Source organism: Schistocerca serialis, chromosome 4, assembly GCF_023864345.2.
Source record: "Schistocerca serialis cubense isolate TAMUIC-IGC-003099 chromosome 4, iqSchSeri2.2, whole genome shotgun sequence".
Taxonomy (NCBI): Eukaryota; Metazoa; Arthropoda; class Insecta; order Orthoptera; family Acrididae; genus Schistocerca; species Schistocerca serialis.
Genome location: NC_064641.1, coordinates 263,971,329 through 263,998,495, shown reverse-complemented (window position 1 = coordinate 263,998,495; position 27,167 = coordinate 263,971,329). Strand labels below are relative to the sequence as shown.

The following is a 27,167-nucleotide window of genomic DNA, read 5'->3' as shown; positions in this document are numbered from 1 at the left end:
TGACACCCTTCATGTGGTGAAAGATAGTGTTGCATGGAGTTGATAAGAAGAATAAACTGCAAGGGAGGGTAAAATGGTGGTTTAGAGAACGGAGACTGACAGTAAGGGGTAAGGCAAACACACAGGACAACAATGGGGCACTGGCGATCCCTCTGTGATGCATGCAGAAGAAATTCCATATAGCACATGAAGGAGTGAGTTGGTTGGCTGGTAGTGTCAGTGGTGCCGGTGGTCGTGAAACAGATGAAGAAAAAGTCCCCAGGAAGATTAATGAAATGGAGACATGAAGAAAGGGATTGGACTAGCACTAACAGAGATTGCAGCTGGAAGGCTTGCAGGATCAAAGGATGTATTGTAAAGACAATTCCCTTCTATGAAGTTACGAGAAGCTGGTATAGTGAGGAGGAGGAGAATGTGGGGGTATAGGATACATACAGTATGTAGTTTGAGGCAGCCCTTGAAGTCTAGTATAGCAATGTGTTCTGCCAGTTGGTGGTCAACTCTGCTCTTTGCCACAGTTTCGTGGCGGCCATTTGTTTGGGAGGACATTTGCTGTGGAGAAGTTAGAACAGAATTGGTATATGACAAGACTGCTTTTACAGGTAGCACTGTCTCTGATAGGATAATGTGTACTTCTGTCAGGGGTGAATAGGACATACTGGGTGAGTACATAAAGCAAGACCCATTGCCAGACAGTGCAGCCATGATGGAATGTCCAAAAGTTGAGCAATATCTGTAATCTTTCTTATATGCCTTCAACCAAGCATTGTCAGTGCCTCTGCTATATTTTACTCCTTCCACTGTTTGTAATTTTGCTGAAAATACTTTAGTAGAAGTTGTCCATTTGTACCTGCAGATTAAAAATTGATATGTAAGACTTAATGGAATTAAAACTGTAAGAGAGAATTTTGAGTAAGTTAGATTTTTAAGCAAATAATAAAGTTAACAACCTACTATACAATTGAGACATCGAATCATTGGTAGTCATGTAAACAAAACTGAGAACATTTTCCTAGCTTTTGACAAATGCTTTCAGAACTCTGCCTTGTTTATATGTGTACAGATTTCTTAAATTAATCTCACCTCCCCTTCTGAAGTAAGGAAGATCATCAAGAGTCTAACAAGTAAAAGCTCATACAGATTGAATAATGCCTCTAACAAGACAGAAAAAAAATTGGCCATATAATATTCTTAATCACTTGTGCAGTGCATCATTAACTTGGGGTGTTTTGCCAGACGTTTAAATATGCCGTTGTTAGGGCTCTCTATAAGATGGCTTACTTCGCAGGTATCAATTACTACTGCCCAGTGCCACTCTTTACATTATGTTCTGAAGTTTTTTAGAAGTTAACATACTCCATGGTTGTCACCCATCTATGTAGTAATGGTATATCCACATTATCACACTTTGGATTTCAGCAGGACCACTCTAATGAGAAAACTGTTTATACATTTACTGAACACTTAATAAAATTTTAGATGATGAAATAATGCCAGTTTGAATAATCTGTGACATATGTATGGTATTTATGAATTTCATAGTTCTATATTTGTCTGGTTTAATTCTTATTTTTTAAAAAAAGCAGAAAGTTATTTTAGGCTTTTCAAATAATACAAAGAGGGATGCCATATCATCTGTGTTGTGAGGTATTATAGTGGGAGACCCATAGGACTCAAATCATTGACGCACTACTATTCTTGTTTTATGGTAATGATCTGCCATTTTATTTGAATCATCAGGCAAAATTAGTTCTGTTTGCAGATGGTACAAGCATTGTTCTATAGCTGAGCAAAAAGCCGTTAACAGAGAAGATAGTAAATAATGTTTTGTTAAAGTGACTGACTGGTTTTGCACAGGTGAATGAGCTTTAACCTTTGGAAAAAGCACAGCTTGAAAATGAGTATCCACTTGAAACCAGTAGCAGTAAGTAAAATAGAAGAATAAAGCAGCTCTGGTGAATTATTATTACAATAGTATGCATTTGATGCATGTCATCCAGTTTTGTACTGTCCAAGATATCCCACAACCTATTAACCAACTATACCAACAAGAAATAATAAACAAGGTAGAAAATTTTAAGTCCTTAGGTGTGCTTAGTGATGGAAACTTAAAATGGGAAAACCACTTTTGTCATAAGAATAATTGCTAACTTTTGGATACAGAAGTCAGTAAGTTAACATATTTTGCATGGTTTCATTCACTGTGGAGATATTAATCACAGCCTCACAGTATATTTCTTCACTTACGAAATTTGTGATCAACCATCCATTTTGAGTTTGTGAATAACAGAGATATTCACAAGCAGACCTACAACACTAGAAGGAAAAAGATATGCATTAACCTTCAGTGAATATAACTTAGGCACTGTAAGAGGTGAAGTATGCATCTACAAAGTATCTGATGGATAGCAGACATATCTTCCAATGCGAATTAAAGATGTTACTCTTTAACAACTCCTCCTGTGCCATAGAAAAATTTTTTCAGATAAATATATCCTCCGACTTCGCAGGCAACGCCAAGTATCGGCAGCCAGATGACTTGTCTTGCATTCCCAAGGGAGTTTAGTGTGTGTGTAATCTGTCTGTCTGTGAAAACTGTATCAAAACACCTACAAGAGTTCTTGACATTAGCCTTTATGTACACATAGAAAAATCCAGTGGGACACTTTAATATAGTAATATGTCTAGAGATTTTTTAGGCGGTATTTACGATACTAGTGTGATAAATGGATGGATGTGGAATTAATCAAAATACACTATGTGATAAAAAGTATCTGGACACCCCCAAAAACATATTTTTCATATTAGTTGCATTGTGCTGCACCTACTGCCAGATATTCCATATCAGCGACCTCAATAGTCATTAGACATCATGAGAGACCAGAATCAGGCACTCCGCGGGACTCACGGACTTCTAACATGGTCAGGTGATTGGGTGTCACTTCTGTCATACGTGTATATGTGAGATTTTCACAATCCTAAACATCCATAGGTCCACTGTTTCCGATATGATAGTGAAGTGGAAACGTGAAGGGACATGTACAGCCAAAAGTGTACAGGCTGACCTCGTCTGTTGACTGACAGAGACCGCCGACAGTTGAAGTGGATCGTAATTTGTAATAGGCAGACATCTATCCAGACCATCACACAGGAATTCCAAGCTGCATCAGGATCCACTGCAAGTATTATGACAGTTAGGCGGAAGGAGAGAAAAACTTGGATTTCACGATCGAGCAGCTGCTCATAAGCCACACATCAAGCCGGTAAAAGCCAAATGACACCTCGCTTGGTGTAAGGAGTGTAAACATTGGACAATTAAACAGTGAAAAAATGTGTGGAGTAACGAATCACGGTACACAATGTGGCAATCCGATGGCAGGGTGTGGGTATGGCGAATGCCTGGTGTGTGTCATCTGACAGCATGTGTAGTGCCAACAGAAAAATTCGGAGGCGGCGGTGTTATAGTGTGGTCATGTTTTTCGTGGAGGGGGCTTGCACCCCTTGTTGTTTTGCGTAGTGCTATCACAGCACAGGCCTACACTGATATTTTAAGCACCTTCTTGCTTTCCACTGTTGAATAGCAATTCGGGGATAGGGATTGCATCTTTCAACACAATCTACCACCTGTTCGCAATGCACAGCCTGTGGCAGAGTGGTTACACGACAATAACATCTCTGTAATGGACTGGCCTGCACAGAGTTCTGACCGGAATCTGGTAGAACACGTTCGGGATGTTTTGGAACGCCGACTTCGTGCCAGGCTTCACCGACCGACAATGATACCTCTCCTCAGTGCAGCACTCCTTGAAGAATGGGCTGTCATTCCCCAAGAAACCTTCCAGCACCTGATTGAGCTTATACTTGCAAGGGTGGAAGCTGTCATCAAGAGTAAGGGTGGGCCAACACGATATTGAATTCCAACATTACCGATGGAGGGTGCCACAAATTTGTAAGTAATTTTCAGCCAGGCGTCCGGATACTTTTGATCACATAGTGTATCTGCACTTAGCTGGAACAATTAGTCTCACCTACCAGCCTTTGGCTGACTCAACCATAGTGGCTCAGGACTTGAGCCAACAGAGAATGCTACAGACCAGAAGACAGACAAACTTGGTAAAAATTTACATATACTGACCATAAATCACATACAATGCGAGATTCTGTTTGCAGTTAATCCTCACATAATTGAAGCAATAGCTGACATGAAAACTTCTTTCTGCAGGACAAGGCAAAATAATGGGGATCTCTGAACCCATGATGCTAAGTACGAAGAACTCATCCAACCCCTTTTTTCAGAGAGAGAGAGAGAGAGAGGGGGGGGGGGAGAGAGAGAGGGGGGAGGGGGAGTGCAAACTAGCTAATTATTTGGAAATGGCTAACAGCAGGAGAGGTGGATTGAATGAAGCCCAGGTAGGGGCAGCACAAACTGTGTATCGTGGAAACGTGAATAGCTTTGCCCTGCCTATCAACTGATATGCTATCAGAACCATCGCTAAGAAATCAGGAGTGTGGACGCCTGCCCACTTGTGTAATATAGGATGTCTAGGAAGCTGGTTTCTCGGATAGCTAAACAACAATTCAAGCAAATCTTATTAATGGGGCTGGATTGACAATACTTAACTTTGGTTTTTTTTACTAAGAGATATCGCAAGAAATTGGTGACATGCAAATAATCACTGTTCTTTGATATATACAATTTCCATCAATCAATTAGTATAGATTACAAATCACGGCTAAATCATTAGGATCACGGCTTGTCTTCTAGTGCGGCCAAGGCTATCTGGAGCAGTGTTTATGTTTTCTTCATATAGGTGTCACCCCTGTAATGGTGTCATCCTAGTCAGCTTTCTATTGGCTGACGTCTCACAGCCTTCTCTGCCATATCGTTCCAGGCCGATGTACCAGCACTTGATGTTACGCCGGAACAACGAGCAAAATAAATGCAAACATATTACTGAGCAAAGACAGTACTAACACAAGCTCCTCATTTCATGGCTGCTACCAAGTACAGGAAGCGTGCACACAGATTTTAAAATGGCAGCGACACCCACTCTAGTGCTCTCATGAAGTGGCTCCTACTGAGAACTGCAATCAATTGGCGAGTATATCTTGTCTGTTTTGCCAGTGCAGATGCTGCACTGCAGTTGGCATCTGTGGGTGGAAAGAGGACCTTGTGACCAATGTAACCAGCCCATGATAGCCTGACCTCCCAGCATTGAAGTTGGGGACTGAAACAAGCCAATTCCACGAAGGTCAGTAGGTGTGATATCCTTGCACCTCAGGGTAGCTGTTGCTTGAAATTCAGAATAATGGCTGTGGCTTGTAAGCTTCTGGAGAATTTCGCCAGTAATTAATCTGTGGTCTGAAAATTACTCTACTACCAGTGAAACACTAGTTTCATGTTTAGGCAAGTCTATGATGGTTTCTGACTGCTGGGGAAAATTGGTTTGGTATCATGTGTACATCAAGTTCATTGACTTCTGAAGTAATAATCTGAACAAAGTGCAATCTGTATCATTAGATTCATAATTTTACAAGCAGTCTGAATCTGCGATCATAAACATAAATTAATTTTTTTTCGCTACTTTTTCTTTGTCAGGGTGCTGGACAGAGCTGCAGTCATTGTTACTGCATGTGTTGTTGGAGGTCAGAGAAAAGTCTCTGATCTCCAACACCCTCACAAAGGGGTCTGACCAGATAGACAGTCATCACTAAAGGTACAAAATCTTTCATGGTGTATGCAGTATGAAAAGCGATAAAAGCACACACACAAAGGAACATTGTATACACATCAGGACACTAATATCAGCACTCAAAATATTTACAGCAAATAGTCCTCCTTATAGGACTACCTATTCTGTTGTGTTATGTATTATATAAAGTGTCGTAATATTAATCTTTTGTGAGTCTAGTAGCCTTTTAAAACACTTTATTGTCTAGATCACAAGTTTTGTTACATAGGTAACCAGTTTGACAGTTCAGTTGCCATCTTCAGATCTGTAAAGGTTTACAATAAAATACAGGTCAAAACCAAAAATGCTGTAATACAATTAAATAGAGTATATAACTTATACAGTGACATCAGTGCTGTTAAGTAGCTAATCACATGTTTGTGTATGACATGTACGTAATATAATAATTTATGGAACTGATCCAAAGTTGTCATTAAGGTGCGTTTACACTGCGATTTGTATCGGCACATGTATGAGATACATGTATATGCGACTTTGCGACATGTATCGCGACTTGTATGAGTTGACAAGTATCAACCTCATACATGTATGAGTGTGTGTTTACACTGGTTGATTTGTATCACTGTGCGATGGCTTCCGACGATGATTTGGAAGATTTCACATTTTTATGTGCTGGTACACTTGCTCTTTTGGAAGATGATAGGAAGAAAAGGCGGAGGAAGCGTAGATGGTGGCAGAGAGAGTTTCTTCGCAAACGCGCTACTCACGGAGCCTACGCAATGCTCGTTCAGGAATTAACGCTAGAGGATGGCACATATTTTAGAAATTATGTTGGGATGAGTATGGAGGATTTCCGCAGTTTGTTATCTCTTGTGGCTCCTCTTGTGTCCAAAACCAACACAAACTTTCGGGAAGCGATTCCACCAGAGGATCAGTTGGCAGTTCAAAAAATGGTTCAAATGGCTCTGAACACTATGGGACTTAACTTCTAAGGTCATCAGTCCCCTAGAACTTAGAACTACTTAAACCTAACTAACCTAAGGACATCACACACATCCATGCCCGAGGCAGGATTCGAACCTGCGACCATAGCGGTCGTGCGGTTCCAGACTGTAGCGCCTAGAACCTCTCGGGCACCCTGGCCGGCTAGTTGACAGTAACACTGCGTTTTTTTGGCCATTGGGGATTCCTTTTCGACGTTAATGTATCTGCATAGAATATCAAAAAGTGCCATATGTAACATTATTCTTTGTGTTTGCGAGGCCATTGTGCAAGTTTTATCCGAAGAAGTGAAGGTAAAAGTTTTATATATATCAGGTTATGTAATAGAATATATAATTTTTTCATGCATCTGGCACGTATATCAATTTTTTGCTATTATTCCGGTGGCCTCGCGTGATAATGTTGACAATGGATGCTAATGCCGACATTCGTGTGTGAGACGTTGGCATTAAGGTACGTTTACACTGGGATACATGTATCGCGACATGTATGAGCGACATTTGACGTGTCGCGATACATCACCTCATACAAAAATTCACGGAACTTGTATGCCGACCCTCAAGCTCATACATGTCGCGTATACATTTTGTATATCGCTTTTTGGCCATATACGCGACATGTATGAGCAACATTTTAAGAACTCGCGCATGCGCAGTACTATCATTTCCTGTCATCTTGTCGCCTGCCGCTTATTTTGACGATTAGCACATGCGTAGTACCAGGCTCTTTGGCGGCTGTTTGAGTTTTGGAGGTGCCGACTGTCGTTTGTTGTGTAGTTATTTGTGTATTGTGTCGTGTGTTGGGCCCGCGTGTTTTAAAATTTGCCATGACTTCTTGGTCCAAACAAAATACACTGCATTTTATAGAGGCAGTGCGCAGGCATCCCTGTATATGGGATGTGAAACTACGAGACTATAAGAACACTCGGAAAAGGTACGACGAGTGGGAGGAAATTGCCAAGGCATTTAACGTGTCAAGGAAGGAATGTGAGGACAAGTGGCATAATTTAAAAAGCCAATATAGTCGCGAGTTAGCGAAAAGGAAGAGCAGCAAAGGAACTGGAAGTGCTACAAGCAATGTGTACCACACTTCATGGTATGCTTTTGAAAGTATGCAGTTCATAAGAGACAATTACAAACCACTCTCTCATAGGAGCACACATGAAGTAGTACCAGTAAGTAAATTTGTTATATTATTTTATTAATGATATATTTGGCAACATTTTTTTGTGCTAATGCTTTACATAATGTGAATATTTACAATTTCGCTGAAAAACATGATTCTCCATACTGCTATGGTTTGAAGTCCTGAATACTGCAGAAGAATAGAGCATATTACTTTATGTCATCATTTAACAATGATGTGGAACTTATTTTCCATACTGCCATGGGATGGAGCCCTGAATACTGCAGAAGTATTCAGCATATTCTCTTCTGTTGTCATTCAGCAATGAAGTTCTTCGGCCAGTTCTGGGCAGTGGCTCCAGCACAGTAGGGGTGTCCCTCCAGGATCCAGGTATTACGTTGCCATCATCTCCCTCTCTGTCGTATGTTCCTGCTGGACAATAACTTTGAGATTTTCTGTTTTGAAGAAAATTATGTAAATAAACACAGGCTAGTACCACCACTGTAGCCTTTTCCGGACTGAGAAGCATTTGCTTCCTCAGCACTCTGTAAACAGCACTTATAATTCCAAATACATTTTCTATTACTCTTCTTGCCCTGCATGCTCTACAGTTAAAAATACGTTGCCAACTATTTTTTTCATGCAGACCTGGAAATGGTTTCACAATATTTTCCTCTAGGCCAAAGGCTTCGTCAGCGACGAAAACGTATGGAACAGGCTTGCTCCTACCAGGAAGAGGACTTGATGGTGGAATATTTAGAGTTTTGGTTTCTAACATTTTGTAAAATGTGGTGTCTTTAAGGACACCACCATCTGAAATCCTCCCCTGCGTGCCAACATCAGCGTAAATTATTCTATAATTAGCATCAGCAATTGCTAGCAAAACAATGCTGAAGCGCTCTTTATAATTAAAATAAACTGTTCCACTGTTGGATGGTGCCACAATGTCAATGTGCCTCCCATCTATAGCTCCCAAACACCTGGGGAAATTCCATTTTTCTTCATATTCTTTGGCAGTTTTCAGCCATTCCTCTGCAGTAGCAGGAAGCTGGAAAGAAAATTGTTACTCTTTTAATTTAATTTACGCATGGACACTCAAAAAAATTCTAAATACATTAAGATACTTTGATTATAATGTATGTATAACATATAGCTCACTTTGCCTTAGAAATGTGTTATGTATTTTAAAGGTCATGGAAGCCCCAGCCACAGAAGGAGTTGGTGAAGGAGAAGGAGAAGGAAGCATTAGTTTCCCTTTCGATGTCACAGAAATGGAGGAGGTGACATTTGCCATGCCCCCAGAAGACATTGTGGAAGTGGAAGCCACTCCAGTCATCTCTGTGCCTCCACATGAAAGTGGATGTGCAACCGTGTCACCCTGTACCACTCCAAGTCCGAGTGGAAGTGGTAGATCAAGTGCTCTGAAGAGAGCCGGGAGAGACCTGGATGAAGACCGAGAAGGTCCTTTACAGACCTTAAGAAAAGTTGGCGACAATTTATCAGGCAGAAAAAGGGACCAGTTTACCCACTTGGGTGACTTGGTCGCCAATAAGCTCAGATTTCTGTATGAAAAAGGCCATACTAGAATTATGGCAAGACTTGAGAACGGAATATACAGATGTTTGCAGGAGGCAAACGATGAACTAATAGATGCAAATGCATCATAATTTATGTATTCTTTAAAAACATGTATAAATGTTTGCATGTAATGTGCTGTCAAGTACTACTTAATAAAACTAAATACAAATTAATGTTCTTGGATATCTTTACAGTGAAGAAAGTGTCCTCAGAAATTGTGATATTGTATTACTGAGTGAAGCATGTCAGTCGATCCAAAGAACTAAAAGCTAACCCATTGCAGCAAAATTTGAGAAATTTATGCTGCAAAATGTATGTGCCGTTAAAATTTTAGTTCCTATTCCAGCATCCTCACGTGGTTATGTTGGCAACATCAACGGCGCGGTAGAAAATTTGTGCTGCTGTTCCTGGTTGACAGTTACTTGTATGTACCCTCGTCCGCTCGTTAAAAGTAATTGCCCTTGTAAAACGAAGATTTCATGACAAAACATTTGCATTGTCGCGCGATTGCTAATGCCAACGTCTCACACACAATTGTCGGCACTAGCATCCGTTGTCAACATTATCACGCGAGGCCGCCGGAATAATAGCAAAAAACTGATATACGTGCCAGATGCATGAAAAAATTATATAATGTATTATATATATATATGTATTATATATATGTATATATATCAAACTGCGGAAATCCTCCATACTCATCCCAACATAATTTCTAAAATATGCGCCATCCTCTAGCGTTAATTCCTGAACGAGAATTGCGTAAGCTCCGTGAGTAGCGCGTTTGCGAAGAAGCTCTCTCTGCCACCATCTACGCTTCCTCCGCCTTTTCTTCCTATCATCTTCCAAAAGAGCAAGTGTACCAGCACATAAAAATGTGAAATCTTCCAAATCATCGTCGGAAGCCATCACACAGTGATACAAATCAGTGTAAACGCACACTCATACATGTATGAAATTGATACTTGTCAACTCATACAAGTCGCAATACATGTCTCAAAGTCGCATATACATGTATCTCATACATGTGCCGATACAAATCGCAGTGTAAACGCACCTTTAGTGATCACGCGAGCCTGGTACTACGCATATGAGCGGCAAAATAAGCGGCAGGCAACAAGACGACAGGAAATGATAGTACTGCGCGTGTGCGAGTTCTTCAAATGTCGCTCATACATGTCGCGAATATGGCCAAAAAGTGATATACAAAATGTATACGCGACATGTATGAACTCGAGGGTCCACATACAAGTTCCGTGAATATTTGTATGAGGTGATGTATCGCGACATGTCAAATTGACATGTCGCTCATACATGACGTGATACATGTATCCCAGTGTAAACATACCTTTAACATTACACCATTATTCTGTACATACATTACCCCCCCCCATAACTTGCAATATGTTACACATTGTATAGAGTACTGAGTCCTCTCACATAATGCAAAAAGCGTTGCAGAATCCCATTTGTAAGATAACCTTTCACTTTCTGAAATAATAACCATAAGCGATTCAACATGCTATTGTGCATGATGTGGGAACCAGTTGAATTGTTCTGCTGATGGAAAAGAGCAAACTGACTGCCGCAAATCATTTAGACCTCCTTATGTTAATGTCACCAGGTGGCAGTACAGTATAATAATTTAACATATGAAGTTACACCACAGCATATTCCATTATAAATTAAATAAAATACACCAATTACTTAAAATCTATTAGTATCCATTAGACTGTGTGTCATATGTAACAGTAGATAACATAACATAATGGAACTTGTTACATAGGCTTAAGTACTTAAAGCATTAGCTGCACAGATAATTAAGCTGCAATATTAGAGCCCATTTATTAAAATTTGCTATATGAAAACGCCATCTGATAGAGTAGTACCAGTATAAAAAATGCATTTACAAGCAAGCTGACATCCAATAATATGTTAAAATACTTAAAATATATAAACTGCACAGATCCTTACAGTACAAGATTCAAATTAGTTTTATCAAATTTGTTACATGAAAACTCCATGAGACTTAGCAGTACCAATGCAATAAGTTCATATAAACAACTTGACATCCAGTAATTAAATGGATAGGAGCTACTACATTATGTTTCATGAACAGGATAGCTACAAGAGACTTATTACGAACCTACAGAAATATATTTCTAAAACACCTGTCTCTATCAGCCGTATGCCAGAATACATTTTGACAATAATAATAGGTATTACTCCTGTGTTCAGTATTACATGACACAACAGAACAGATACATGGTTAAGTCTTGCGAACCTTGTATTGTAGCTCATATACATATCTCTATTGGCTATGTGCCAGAGGAGATGAAATCACTACAGCAATAGACACTTTACTTTTATTCTGTATTATCAGGCAGAGTATATACGAGGTGTGATTAGAAAGTTTTGAGAATGGGTGTGTAATTGTACAATGGTGGTACTGTGATGCATCTCATTCAAAGGAGTCCTCTTCTGACTGAGCAAGCAGACTCCAATGATGTTTCCACTTTTGGAGACATTCCTGGAAGATTTTTTTCCTGAAGTGTGTTAAGGAAGCTCTCCATGTTTGCCTGGATGTGTTCAATCGAGTCAAATCGCTTCCCATTCAGTGAAACTTTCAGTTTATGAAACAGGTAGAAGTCTGCAGGAGCCAAATCAGGGGAATATGGCAGTTGTGGAACCACAGAAGTGTTCCATTGCGAAGACTGAACTTTGGTTTCAGGATCATATCCATATACCCACGATTCGTCACCTGTAATTCCCCTATTTAACAAATTTGGGTCATTTTCAGTCCGATTAATCGGTTCTTGGCACACTTCAAGTCAGTATTGTCTCTGGTCACTTGACAACACTTTTGGAATGAATTTTGTGGACACTCGACGCATGTTCAGATCTTCAGTTGAAATTGACTGAACTGCATAGAAACTTAAATTTAGTTCATCAGTCGTCTCCCTAATTGTAAGTCTGTGATCAGAGTGCACTAAGTCATGAACTTTCACAACATTTTCATTCATTTTTGAGGTAGGAGGATGGCCAGACCGTGGTTCATCTTCAAATGATTCACGGCCATTTTTAAATCTGTTGAACCAGACAAAAACACTTCACTGGCTTGTACAGTTATCTTCAAAAGCTGTTTTTAATAGTTCGTAAGTCTAGGAAGATGATTTCCTGGTTTTAAAACAAAATTTCACACAAACTCGTTGCTCCGTTTTTATGTCCATTTTCATGCAGACAGAACCCAGCAACAAGCCGTAACAGCATAAAACCGGTAGAGACGTGTTTAGAAATATATTTCTGGTTTCATAACACGTCATCATGTACCTCTCCTGTTTATGTAGTAGGTCCTGTTATGTAGTAGTTCCTAAAAGATCTTATCCAACTAGTTACTGGATGTCAGGTTGTTTAAATGTGGTATTTTTACTGTGTCACAATAAAATAAGTATAATGTAAATATCAAACTGCTTGCTATCCATCAGGGACTCTCCACAATTTGCTCGAAACTAATGGGAGAATATAATTTTAAGGTAAGTTGTGTTTTAAAATGTTACCATACACTAAATTTAGTGTAACACTTACGTAATGTAGACTTTGTGGTACATATTACAGTTCTCGCTATTGGTTGTAAAATCTAATGCCTTATTGACTAAGTGTATTCTAGCCTATATGGCTGGTAGAGACAGGTTGTTTATATGAACTTATTGCACTGATATTGCTCAACCTCATGGTGTTTTCATGTAACAAATTTGTTAAAACTAATTTGAATCTTGTACTGTAAAAGTCTGTGCAGTTTATATATTTTAACATATTATTGGATGTCAGCTTGTTTATATCCATTTTTGTACTGGTCCTGCTCTGCCCCATGGCATTTTCTTATAGCAAATTATGTATGGCATATAGTCTAATGGGTAATAGATTTTAGGTAATTGGTGTATTTTATTTAACTTATAATGGAATATGCATTGGTATAACATCACACACAAATTGCAATACTATACTGCCATCTGGTGACAATAACTACGACTTAAGGTCTAAATGAGCTATGACAGTTAGTCTGTCTGATTCTGTCGGTGGGATTATTTCAACTGGTTCCCATGTCATGCAGGATGGTGTGTTATATTGCTTATGGTTATTATCTATTAGATATAGATATTAATTAATAGAGGGAAACATTCCACGTGGGAAAAATATATCTAAAAACAAAGATGATGTGACTTACCAAACGAAAGCGCTGGCACGTCGATAGAAACACAAACATACACACAAAATTCAAGCTTTCGCAACAAACTGTTGCCTCATCAGGAAAGAGGGAAGGAGAGGGAAAGACGAAAGGATGTGGGTTTTAAGGGAGAGAGTAAGGAGTCATTCCAATCCCGGGAGCGGAAAGACTACGGGATTGGAATGTCTCCTTACCCTCTCCCTTAAAACCCACATCCTTTCGTCTTTCCCTCTCCTTCCCTCTTTCCTGATGAGGCAACAGTTTGTTGCGAAAGCTTCAATTTTGTGTGTATGTTTGTGTTTGTTTGTGTGTCTATCGACGTGCCAGCGCTTTCGTTTGGTAAGTCACATCATCTTTGTTTTTAGATATAGATATGAGATATAGATATTATGTATTAGATATTAAGATCATCATACACGTGGGATTCTGCACCATTTTTTTGGACTATGTGAGAGGTTCAGTACCCCATACAACGTCTAAAATGTTGCAAGTTCTGGGATTATGGGTAGGTTCCTTAAATTACGATATTTTGTATGTGTTGTACACAAAAATGTCATTAATTACTTAACAGCATTGATATTACTGTGTAATTTATATACTCTATTTAATTATATTACAACAGTTTTGGTTTGGTTATTGATGTGTTTACCTGCATTTCATTGTAAACCCTTACAAGTCTGAAGATGGCCATTGAACTGACTGAAACCGTTTACCGATGTAACGAAACTTCGAGTCTAGCCAAAAATGTGTTCTAAAGGGATACCAGTACTAGATTCTCAAGTATAGAAGATTGCTGATGATGTGTGTCACAGAATTTCTTTTCTTTCTTTTGGTAAATGTCCTTTGGAATAATATAGTTGGACCAAGAACTGATTATAAAGAACTGAAAATAATTCACTCGATTAGTAAAATGTATACTCCATTCAGCTGTATTAAATTAGTGATAATTTGTGAATAAGAGGACTGTACGGATTCACCCAGAAGGAACACAGTTCCAAAATTGAAACTAGGTTAATTTGAAGAAAATGATTTCTGTGTTGTATCAAGGTATTTATTTATTTATTGTGTATTTGTTCAGGCTAAATAAGCAATAAATAAATACCTTGCTACAACACAGGAATCATTTTCTTCAGACAGACCTAGTTTCAGTTTTGGAATTTTGTTCCTTCAGGGGATTCATCCACAGTCCTCCTGTAGAAATCCCCATTTTATTACAATTGAATGAAAAATATGTTTTATTGATTGAATAAATTGTTCTCAATACTTTATAATCAGGTCTTGGTACCACTGTCTTACACTGAAGGATGCTCATGAAAAGAAAAGAGAATATTACTTTTTGCCAAAGTAAGCTGAGTGCCAGTTATACAGATAAGAGATTTGCTGGACACCAAACTGGCACCAGCTGCACTTGAAAAAGACATGCTGGCTGCCAGGGAAGCTGCTCCCCCCCTCCCCCAATCGTCTTTGTCCCATGAGTTAATAGAATTTCCGTCACTTGGCTGGAGATTTCCCTTTTCAACTTTTCTGTACTTAGATTCACTTAGCTGCATTGGATGTCAAAGAGAATCAATCACAATGTTATCACTGGCCCTGCCCAGCAAGTTTGCCTTCCCATCTCATTCACTGACATTTTCATTACTGATGGAGGGCAGTAAAGGCCACGGGAGGCATTGTTATCATGGGACAAAGACTATTGGGGGAGGGGGGCGAGCAGCTTCCCTGGCAGCCAGCATGTCTTTTTCAAGTGCAGCTGGTGCCAGTTTGGTGTCCAGCAAATCTCTTATCTGTATAACTGGCACTCAGCTTACTTTGGCAAAACAGCCTCCAGGTATCTCAGTCAACTGTTTGGCACTTCCTTGTGAAACTGGCAGGTGCCAGCCTGCAGCCAGCTGTCATTGCTTCAGCATTATGGTAGCAAACTACTATGGTAAAATCATTCAACTTCTGTTTTAAACTCCTAGTACGAGTGCCAGCAACAGGCAACTCTGTGAGCTCAGTTGTGAGTGAACATTTCTGACACCAGGATTTTGAGTGTACACATCTTAAGTTGAATTTTACAAAAGAAAAATCTTAAATTTCTTGTCCAAAGATCAAAACCTTAAAACAAAATAGCGTTAAGAATGTTCTAGTGGTTGTGTTTCTCCCTCAGTGACACCATTTTGCCAGTCTAGAGCATCCTGCTGTAATGAGTTCTTTGGACAATACAGGCAGTAAATGCATCTAAGCTTGATTTCTTGCTTAAAATACTATTCATAGCTCTCATATGTTTCTCTGGACAGAGTATTCTGGCTAGTGTGCCTACCTCACAAAAGCATTGTTCAACCGGGTTCGCTGCTGTCTGGCAGACACTGATTCGGTGAAAGCCTGTAAGCATTACTTTTCCATATTTATTTCGGAGATCATAACTACCCCTCTGGTTGCAGTAATATCTGTTGCAGGTTGTGGTGGAGCATGCCACCAGCAGTGAACTTGCGCTTCCTCCCTAATTTCATCCTAGGCAGATATCGTGTTCCTATCCCCTTGGTGGCTCTGTTAATAACCTTGACTTTGCACTGGTTCATTAATAGCTCATCCAGAGATGCCTTCATTAGCATTCCCTATGTTTTGCAAGGATGTAAAACAGTGATCAGTGGCATAATGTACACCACAGAGGGTGGCAGGGGAGTAGGGGAAGACAATGTTATTTCTGAGACACTGCCCTGCCTTTCCCTGCTTCCACTAGCTGCAGCCTCCCTGACAGCTGGAAATGACTTTGCATGCTGGGGCTGCACCAAGTTCTGTGACATTCAGGAATGTCGTAGTGCTCAAAACTTTACAGACTAACTTATTTTCTAATTCATTACCAAACACCTCATACTTTGAGGCAAATGTCTCCGCTATAGCAATTTCCTGTGTTACTCCCATTCTGAACTCTTCAAGTCTTCCCTCAGCTCTGTTAACCCTTGTCTCAATCTCACATAAAAGATCTGTGTGACCCAAGATTACCATTCTTGTTTCCATTACCTGCTCATGTAGCTACTAAAATGTGGTCTGTTGGCAGTCTTGCTGTTTCTTAATACACACATCAAAAAAAGTTTTGCATCACCCCAGTTCTCAGAACTCCTGAAGATAGACGTTGACTGTGGATATTGTGTCACCGACACAGTCCCTTTGACGGTTCAGAGATGTCACTAAACCCACCCAAATATTTAAAACAACCATGCATGAGGAGCACCTATTAGACGGAGGGGGTCCAACAGCCGATCACTTCCAGTCGTTCCACCAGGCTCATGTTGTCCATAGTTCAACCATGCCTAGGCGATCAATACTACGGTTCGATTGCGTCTGCATTGTTACTTTTGTACCAGGAAGGGCTCTCAACAAGGGAAGTGTCCAGGTGAGTGAACCAAAATGATGATGTTCCGACATGGAGGAGAGCATGCAGGAGATACAGAGAGAAAGCAGCTGTCAATGACATGCCTCACTTAGGCCGTCCAAGGGCTACTACTGCAGTGGATGACCGCTACCTACGGATTATAGCTCTGAGGATACCTGACAGCAACACCACCATGTTGAATAATGCTTTAAGTGCAGCCACAGGTCATTGTGCTACAACTCAAACTGTGTGCAGTAGGCTGCATGATGCACAACTTCACTCCCGACATCCATGGCAAAGTCCATCTTTGCAACCACGACACCCTGCAGCGTGGTACAGATGAGCCCAACAACATGCCAAATGGACCATTCAGAATTGGTATCACGTTCTCTTCACCGATGATTGTCACATATGCCTTCAACCAGTCAATCGTCGGAGACGTGTTTGGAGGCAACCCAGTCAGGCTGAACACCTTGGACACACTGTCCAGCGAATGCAGCAAGGTGGAGGTTCCCTGCTGCTTTGGCGTGGCATTTTGTGGGGCCAACGTACGCCACTGGTGGTCATGGAAGGCGCAGTAACGGCTATACGATTTGTGAACGCCATCCTCCGATCGATAGTGCAACCATATCAGTAGCATATTGGCAAGGCATTCATCTTCATGGATGACAGTTCGTGCCACCATTGTGCACATCTTGTGAATGACTTCCTTCCGGGTAACGACATCACTTGACTAGAATGGTCAGCATGTTCTCCAGACATGAACCCTATTGAACATGCAGGGGATAGATTGAAAAGGGCAATTTATGGACGACATGACCCACCAAACACTCTGAGAGGTCTATGCCGAATTACCGTTGAGGAGGGTGACAATCTGGACCAACAATGCCTTGACAAACTTGTGGATAGTATGCCACGACAAATACAGGTACGCATCAATGCAAGAGGATGTGCTACTGGGTGTTGGAGGTTCTGGCATGTACAGAAATCTGGACCACCACCTGTGAAGATCTCACTGTATGGTGATACAACACACAGTGTGTGGTTTCCATAAGGAATAAAAAGGGAGGAAATGATGTTTATGTTGATCTATATTCCAATTTTCTGTACAGGTTCTGGAACTCTCGGAACTGAGATGATGCAAATGTTTTTTGTGGCCTGAGCTCCCAGTTGGTGCACATCGACAGCGCAGAAAGATACATATATAGCTTCTTTTCTGTGTTTACTTCGTAGATTCTTACTTATTGCATGTGAGTTTCATATAGGAGGTGTAATTTCGAGTTTTAGTTACTGTAATTGTAAATTCAGGCAGATTGTAGTGCAGTCGCTAGGCATTTGTACAGGTTAGTTCATAACATTCTTTGCATGTTTCTCTTGCGTTATCTAGGCACGGACTCGTGTTTCAGTAACTGTTGTTCAACATCGATTACAATGGACGGGGACTGTGATTGCTGTGTTCGGATGAGGGCTGAGTTGGCATCCCTTCGCTCACAGCTGCAGGCTGCACTGACTTTGGTCGCACAGCTTGAGGCTGTTGCCAATGGGCACCACTGTGGGGAGCCGGACTTGTGTAACACTGGGATCTCAACCTCGTCCCGTCTGTCCCCAGATCGGTCTGCCGCTGTGGTTGCCCCAGTTGCTGCCCGCAGTGGGGCTGAGCCCTCGCCTGTGGTTGATTGGGAGGTCATTCCAAGGCGTGGCAGGCAGCGAAAGACATCCCCGGAGGCTGATCAGAAAGCCTCCCCGGTGCGTCTGACAAACAGGTTTCAGGTACTGTCTCTGGCTGAGCCAGATGCAGCTGCCTGCCCTGTTTCAGAGGATGATTCTCAGCCTTCAAGGTCTGGGCAATCACAGAGGGTGGGCTTATTGGTAGTTGGGAGCTCCAATGTTAGGCTTGTAATGGGGCTCCTTAGGGATATGGCGGCTAAGGAGGGGAAGAAATCCAGTGTGCACTCCGTGTGCATTCCGGGTGGAGTCATTCCTGATGTGGATAGGGTCCTTCCGGATGCCATGAAAAGCACAGGGTGCAGCCAGCTGCAGGTGGTGGCACATGTCGGCACTAATGATATGTGTCGCTTTGGATCTGAGGAAATTCTCTCTGGATTCCAGCGGCTATCTGATTTGGTGAAGGCTGCTGGTCTTGCTTATGAGATGAAGGCAGAGCTCACCATCTGCAGCATTGTTGACAGAACCGAGTGTGGACCTTTGGTGCAGAGCCGGGTGGACGGTCTGAATCAGAGGCTCAGACAGTTTTGCAACCGTGTTGGGTGCAGATTCCTTGACTTGCGCCATAGGGTGGTGGGGTTTCGGGTTCTGCTGAATAGGTCAGGAGTTCACTACACTCAGCTGGCGGCTACACAGGTAGCGGAGGCTGTGTGGCGTGGACTGGGCGGTTTTTAGGTCAGAAGGCCTCGGGAAAGTACGGGGTGGGCTGCAATCTCAAAGGGTGCATGGCAAATACAGGATGTGCTTGGATCAAGGAACAGTCGGAATTGTAGTTGTAAATTGTTGTAGTTGTGCTGGGAAAGTCCCTGAGCTTCAAGTGCTAATAGAAAGCACAGAAGCTGAAATAGTTATAGGTACAGAAAGCTGGCTAAAGCCTGAAATAAGTTCTGCAGAAATTTTTACGAAGTCTCAGCTGGTGTTCAGGAAAGATAGATTAGGCAGAATTGGTGGTGGAGTGTTTGTATCTGTCAGTAGTTGTTTAACTTGTAGTGAAGTCGAAGTGGATACTCCGTGCGAATTGGTATGGGTGGAGGTTATACTAAACAGCCGAACTAAGTTAATAATTGGCTCCTTCTACCGACCCCCAGACTCCGATGATATAGTTGCTGAACAGTTCAAAGAAAATTTGAGTCTTGTAACAAATAAATACCCCACTCATATGGTTATAGTTGGTGGGGACTTCAACCTTCCCTCGATATGTTGGCAAAAATACTTGTTCAAAACCTGTGGTAGGCAGAAAACAATTTCCGAGATTGTCCTAAATGCTTTCTCCGAAAATTATTTCGAGCAATTAGTCCACGAACCCACGCGAATTGTAAATGGTTGCGAAAACACACTTTACCTCTTAGCCACAAACAATCCAGAGCTAATAGAGAGCATCATGACCGATACAGGGGTTAGTGATCACAAGGTTGTTGTAGCTAGGCTCAATACCGTTTCTTCCAAATCCACCAGAAACAAACACAAAATAATTTTATTTAAAAAAGTGGATAAAGTGTCACCTAGAAGCCTTCCTAAGAGACAATCTCCATTCCTTCCGAACTGACTATGCAAATGTAGACGAGATGTGGCTCAAATTCAAAGATATAGTAGCAACAGCAATTGAGGGATTCATACCTCATAAATTGGTAAGAGATGGAACTCTTCCCCCATGGTACACAAACCAGGTCCAAACGCTGTTGCAGAGGTAACGGAAAAAGCATGCGAAGTTCAGAAGAACGCGAAATCCCGAAGATTGGCTAAAATTTACAGACGTGCGAAATTTGGCACGGACTTCAATGCGAGATGCCTTTAATAGGTTCCACAATGAAACATTGTCTCGAAATTTGGTAGAAAATCCGAAGAAATTCTGGTCGTATGTAAAGTACACAAGCGGCAAGACGCAGTCAATACCTTCGCTGCGCAGTGCCGATGGTACTGTTACCAACGACTGTGCCGCTAAAGCGGAGTTATTGAACGCAGTTTTCCGAAATTCCTTCACCAGGGAAGACAAATGGAATATTCCAGAATTTGAAACACGAACAGCTGCTAGCATGAGTTTCTTAAAAGTAGATACCTTAGGGGTTGCGAAGCAACTCAAATCGCTTGATACGGGCAAGTCTTCAGGTCCAGATTGTATACCGATTAGGTTTCTTTCCGATTACGCTGATACAATAGCTCCCTACTTAGCAATCATATACAACCGCTCGCTCACCGATAGATCTGTACCTACAGATTGGAAAATTGCGCAGGTCACACCAGTGTTTAAGAAGGGTAGTAGGGGTAATCCATCGAACTACAGACCTATATCATTGACATCGGTTTGCAGTAGGGTTTTGGAGCATCTGTTGTATTCAAACATTATGAATCACCTCGAAGGGAACGATCTATTGATACGTAATCAGCATGGTTTCAGAAAACATCGTTCTTGTGCAATGCAGCTAGCTCTTTATTCGCACGAAGTAATGGCCGCTATCGACAGAGGATCTCAAGTTGATTCCGTATTTCTAGGTTTCCGGAAAGCTTTTGACACCGTTCCTCACAAGCGACTTCTAATCAAGCTGCGGGCCTATGGGGTATCGCCTCAGTTGTGCGACTGGATTCGTGATTTCCTGTCAGGAAGGTCGCAGTTCGTAGTAATAGACGGCAAATCATCGAGTAAAATTGAAGTGATATCAGGTGTTCCCCAGGGAAGTGTCCTGGGACCTCTGCTGTTCCTGATCTATATAAATGACCTGGGTGACAATCTGAGCAGTTCTCTTAGGTTGTTCGCAGATGATGCTGTAATTTACTGTCTAGTAAGGTCATTCAAAGACCAGTATCAGTTGCAAAGCGATTTATAAAAGATTGCTGTATGGTGTGGCAGGTGGCAGTTGACACTAAATAACGAAAAGTGTGAGGTGATCCACATGAGTTCCAAAAGAAATCCGTTGGAATTCGATTACTCGATAAATAGTACAATTCTCAAGGCTGTCAATTCAACTAAGTACCTGGGTGTTAAAATTACGAACAACTTGGAAAGACCACATAGATAATATTGCGGGGAAGGCGAGCCAAAGGTTGCGTTTCATTGGCAGGACACTTAGAAGATGCAACAAGTCCACTAAAGAGACAGCTTACACCAAACTTGTTCGTCCTCTGTTAGAATATTGCTGCGCGGTGTGGGATCCTTACCAGGTGGAATTAACGGGGGACATCGAAAGGGTGCAAAAACGGCAGCTCGTTTTGTATTATCACGTAATAGGGGAGAGAGTGTGGCAGATATGATACGCGAGTTGGGATTGAAGTCATTAAAGCAAAGACGTTTTTCGTCGCGGCGAGATCTATTTACGAAATTTCAGTCACCAGCTTTGTCTTCCAAATGTGAAAATATTTTGTTGAGCCCAATCTACATAGGTAGGAATGATCATCAAAATAAAATAATAGAAATCAGAGCTCTAACAGAAAGGTTTAGGTGTTCGTTTTTCCTGCGCGCTGTTCGGGAGTAGAATGGTAGAGAGGTAGTATGATTGTGGTTTGATGAACCCTCTGCCAAGCACTTAAATGTGAATTGCAGAGTAATCATGTAGATGTAGATGTGTGGAAATAAATTGTTCATCTACCCCCATGAACTTCCTGTTGATAGCACTCTATTATGAGTTGACTTCTGATAGTCTCCTTGACTCTGTTAGTGCATTGTAAGGCAGCTAGCTCTTTACCCTCAGTCTTAGGACCTGAGCTTCTGATTGCATCAATACTTTGACACAGTGAACCTGGATGACCTCCGCAAATGAATTACTAACTGTTTCTAAGAATTTTGAATGCTGTTCCAACCTCGAATTTACCTCAGTTCTTACTCTTTCACTGTCAGCTTCTAACTTTTCAGTTAAAACAATCTGACAATTTTAAATTTGTGCTTGAAATTAAGTCTCTAAATGCATGTTTCGCATCTGTAATTCCCCTTTCTATTCAGCACATAACTTTACAATTTGCTCCCTAGACTCTGCATTTAGCACAGTTAATTAGCTTCTAGATTCATACTTTGTGTCGGTACTCATCAACTGCTAACCTGATATAGCATGTATATTGCCCCTGGCAACAGCTGCTTACAGAATGGTACTATTCTTGTTGTTGATTACATCTGCATTTGGCCGAGTAAAGGGTCTTGCGCCACATTCGCCATTGATAACATGCAGTGAGCCATAGCCTGTGATGTCAGAGGTGGCAGCATCATGGGCCAGCACATTGTTGTCGTTCAGTTTGCTGGTCACAGCCATGTGGTCAGCCCTGGATGCACCCATGGCTGTTGAGAGTCAGGGAAGGCAGGCTGTACCTCTTCCATGCAGGTAATAGAACCAGTCATGACACAGGAGTAGCTTCCTCGAAAACAGTGGGAGGCGAAGGTTTGTTGGCCCAGCTGAGTGCTCATTCTCCCTCTCTGTCAGGTGGCTGCCTGCCTGGCTTCTCAGTTGCTTTTATGACTGTCTTTTGGTTGCTAGTAGCAATAGCTAAAAATCTCTATCTCATTAAACTAGGTTATTAAATCACAGTAACAGTGTACAGTAATGTGTGAAGGGAGAAAGGAATGATCCTAGTCACTACTAGTGTTCAGCCAGGAGTGACTAACAGAAAACCATTGGGAACACACTTTCAAACAGAGCTGCTTTGCGAAATCTGCTATTACACAAAACTAATTATCTAATTCTGTCACGATTGCCATGTCTGTAGGTGGCTAGGTCTGGTATCCTTGCACCTCGAGGTAACTGTGGCTTTAAATTCAAAGTAATGGTTCAGAAACCTCTACAGAGTTTTCTCATCCTGCAAATTATTATTAATAATTACTCTGTGGTCTAGAAAATTACTCCACCCCCCCCCCCCCCCCCCCCCAACAACACAGTATTTCTGTTTAGGCAAGCCCACTGTGCTTTCTGATTGCTGAGGAAAATTGATTTGATTTTATTTATGTATCAGTTAATTTCATTGACTTTTGAATTAATAATCTTAGCAACCCATGACGTACATCATTAGATTCGTAATTTTAGGAGCAGTCTGAATCTTTGATCAGAAATGTAAATTAAGTTTTATTTAGACACACACTCTTTGTCAGCTGGCTGGACAGGGCTAAAGCCATTGCTTCTACATACCTTGTTGTAGGCTGAGAAAAGTCTCAGCTCTACAATCTGTTCCTCTGAAATGTTCCACATTATAACATGTATCATGAATCTGACACATCGAACTAGTAACCAACTAGATGATTCAGTGCCTCAAATATTCAATGAGTAGCCACATTTACTCCTTCCCTTTGTTAATTGAATGAGATGTTTGGAAAAAGATGAATAGTCCCTCAATACAAACATTGGCAATATATTTTAAATTATGTATGATATTTGTTCCATAGATACATAATATGCAGATCCTCATGTAAGTAAAAAATGTCAGGAAAATACAGTATACAAAACATATTTTACATAAGAATTAATATGCTTAGATTTTGTGTTTATTTAACATACAGGTATTAACATATTGATAGTGAAGTTGCTTGCAAAGATGTGGACAACACGAAGAAGAAGGGGGAAAAAAACTAGAAATTCGTTTTCAGAATAATACAGTGGTGAAGTACAATGTATACTACTGCATTTAAAACAGTTCCCAAGCTTTTATAGTCAGGCATTATCAAAGAAAACAAAATTACAAATTCAACTTGTTGCTGTTTTTGAGATGTGCAAAAACTGAATATTACATAGAATTTACATCATGTAATATTATTAAATAACTGTGGCAGATTAGAAGGAATTAGTCACCAATAAGCCCTTCAGGTTGTTCTAAAACTGTTCTTCATTATGTGACTGCATGGTGTGTGTTCTTTCAGACATGCTTGAAAGAACAGACATTACCCATTCGTATAATTGATTCGCCTCGATGGGCAATGAATCCACCTCATTCAGTGTGGATGCACAATTACATCCGAGCTAATTAGCGAGCATGGAAGACATGGATAGTGACTGCAGATAGGAGGCTCTTGGTGGGAATGTGGGTTGGCTGAGAGGCATGCTGAGATAGTCCATGCAGTTGCAGTAGACAATGTGTCCAGGTGGTGCAGTGGTTAACACAACTGCCTCGTAAGCAGGAGATCCCGGATTCAAATCCTGGCCCAGCATACATTTTTGCTCATTGTTGCTGCTGCACCTGCTCAAATTCTTGATGCAGCTGCTACCAACAGTCTGCTCCTTTCCTTTCCTTTCCTTTCCTTTCCCCCCCCCCCCCCCCCCCCCCCTCCTCCTCCTCCTTCAATTTACATAATTGTTTTCCATTAGTAACTTAAGTTTTGTTGGCTGCTGTCAATGTACTGACAACATTTGTTCATTAGTATTTGACCTTTTTTCTTTTCTTCTTTATCCAATTAAATGCTTTTAAGTCTTTATACATAACTTTATTGTTTCTAGTATTGAATTTGTGAAGTAAATTGTATTTTGGAAAAAAATAATGTCATTTGCAACAAATTTTAAATGTTAAGTATTTTTTATATAATATCCTTTAATAGTCCAGTTCACAATATTTTAACAATCAGTGATCAGAGTTTGGCTAAGCAGTCAGCCAGCTTCAGATTTGAAATGTTTCAGAAAATTGCACGTGAAGGGGGGGGAAAAAATGTAAAACTCACTGGCAAATTTAACAGGAAGTAAGTGAAGGCAAATATACAACAGTTAATGGAATGCTTACAGGGTCTCGGTACTGTCGAAATGGGTGCAGTGTCTCATTGCTGTCTTCATAAACTTACACTGGTGTAATGACGCATTATGTCGAGTTTCTTAATACCTGGTTGTATATAAGTATTTTTGGTATTACTTATATAATGTTTCATCAGTTGCAAAACTTTTCCTGTCCTGTGATCACTTTAGCACACAAGCAAGTGCTGTGTTGAAAATGATGTGTTTCGCCCAATCTTGCGATCTAGAAACTGCTTTCATTATACTAACTGGGTTGTTAAATTAGCCAGTGTGCTTTACACTATTTTGCCCTTTATGACCAATTTCTGTAACATTGCTCAGCTAAAACTAGTGATTGACGATTGTTAAAATATTCTGATTTGGACTATTAAAAGTTTTTATATGAAATATCTTTGAAGTTTAACATTTTCATACATCACTTGTCTCCACCCTGACCATGGCAGGGAATAATACATTAAATGTCATTAAGAAACAACCATAGTAGTTAGTATACCAGTTCTTGTAACAGGTTGCTGCAGGACATTCTTGAATTCATAACATACATTTTTATATTTGAAAAACTTTAGTTTGGCATATGAAGGTCCCTCAAATGTGATATCATGTGGCTTTGTGGAATGGGAATAAGCCAGTTTGCTTTAGGTCTCCTGTGTCAAACAACATATGAATTCCAAATAATAATTTGTTTTGGAAATTCAGTAGTTTTATAATCTGCTACTCTGCTCTTCCTAACTGAATTTGTTATGTTTGACATTGTCAGTCTCTTCTATCATCATATCCTCATTTTTTTCCATATGCTGGTAGTAACACCAGAGCCCTTTAAGGTATCACAGTGAGTTGAGTACACTTTTACTTTGTGTATAAAAAGCCTTCTCAATAACATTAAAAAATTCAGTCTATGACTTGCTTCAATTAGCATATAAGAAGATAATAAACCAGTCACTGAACCAATCTGGATAGTTGCATAAAGAAGTAAGCTGGTTCTTTCAACATTAAGTTCAATGTATGTTGTTTTTCAGGTGTTATACTATTATTGTGCTTTCCAGGTGAAGTTAGTAAAGGAATGAAGTCCTTACATAATTATCACCAGGTGTGGAAGCAGTATGGATTTACACCAGAATTTTACAATATCCCCCAGGTATTTGTATAGCCTTTTTAAATTCTAATAATGTACTGGGTGTGTCCAGAAAGTAAGTTGAATGATTGTTTCCTGCCAACCCGGAAGATTACAGTGTTGTGACTGGTGGAGGCTCTTGGGAAGGCAACACATTCCTTGCCAGGTACCTGCTGGCCATTGTCCAGTGTGGATTCCTTGTAGTGTGTACCTGTGTTCAAGTGACACATTGGGAGATCAAAATGCCACAGTTCACTGAACAGCAACATGCCATTAAATTTTGTGTTAAGTTAGGAAAAACAGGCTCAAAGACCGTCACAATGCTTAAACAAACATTTGGTTATGGTGTGATGTCCCAAAACATGACTTACTGATGGCACAAGATGTTACAGGAGGGTAGAGAGGATGCCGATGACGAACAACAGTCGGGCTCAAGCTCTCAGTGTATACACATCTACAGGTCATCAAGTTAAGTGATTATCTTTTCCTCATAGTGTATGTCTGAAATTTCATGCATGTTTCCATTTAGGACATGTAAACTCACATTTTGTAAGTGTAAATTCGAGCAGTTTGTAATACAGTTTTCATTTCTTCTAAACAGCCAGTACATAACTCATTGAGGCATCAGTGTCCATTGGTGACTTACCAGGAGGGTAGCAAGTTGCAT

At 40.6% G+C, this 27,167-nt stretch overlaps 1 protein-coding gene across 1 annotated transcript in view; it reads left to right on the top strand.

Annotated features, from left to right (window-relative positions):
- LOC126473768 (ER degradation-enhancing alpha-mannosidase-like protein 2) overlaps nt 1-27,167 on the top strand; it is a 121,185-nt gene that overhangs the window by 57,986 nt on the left and 36,032 nt on the right. Inside the window, exon 6 of the mRNA XM_050101031.1 lies at nt 26,433-26,524. Coding sequence (XP_049956988.1) covers nt 26,433-26,524 — 92 coding nt within the window. The remainder of the gene's footprint in view (nt 1-26,432; nt 26,525-27,167) is intronic.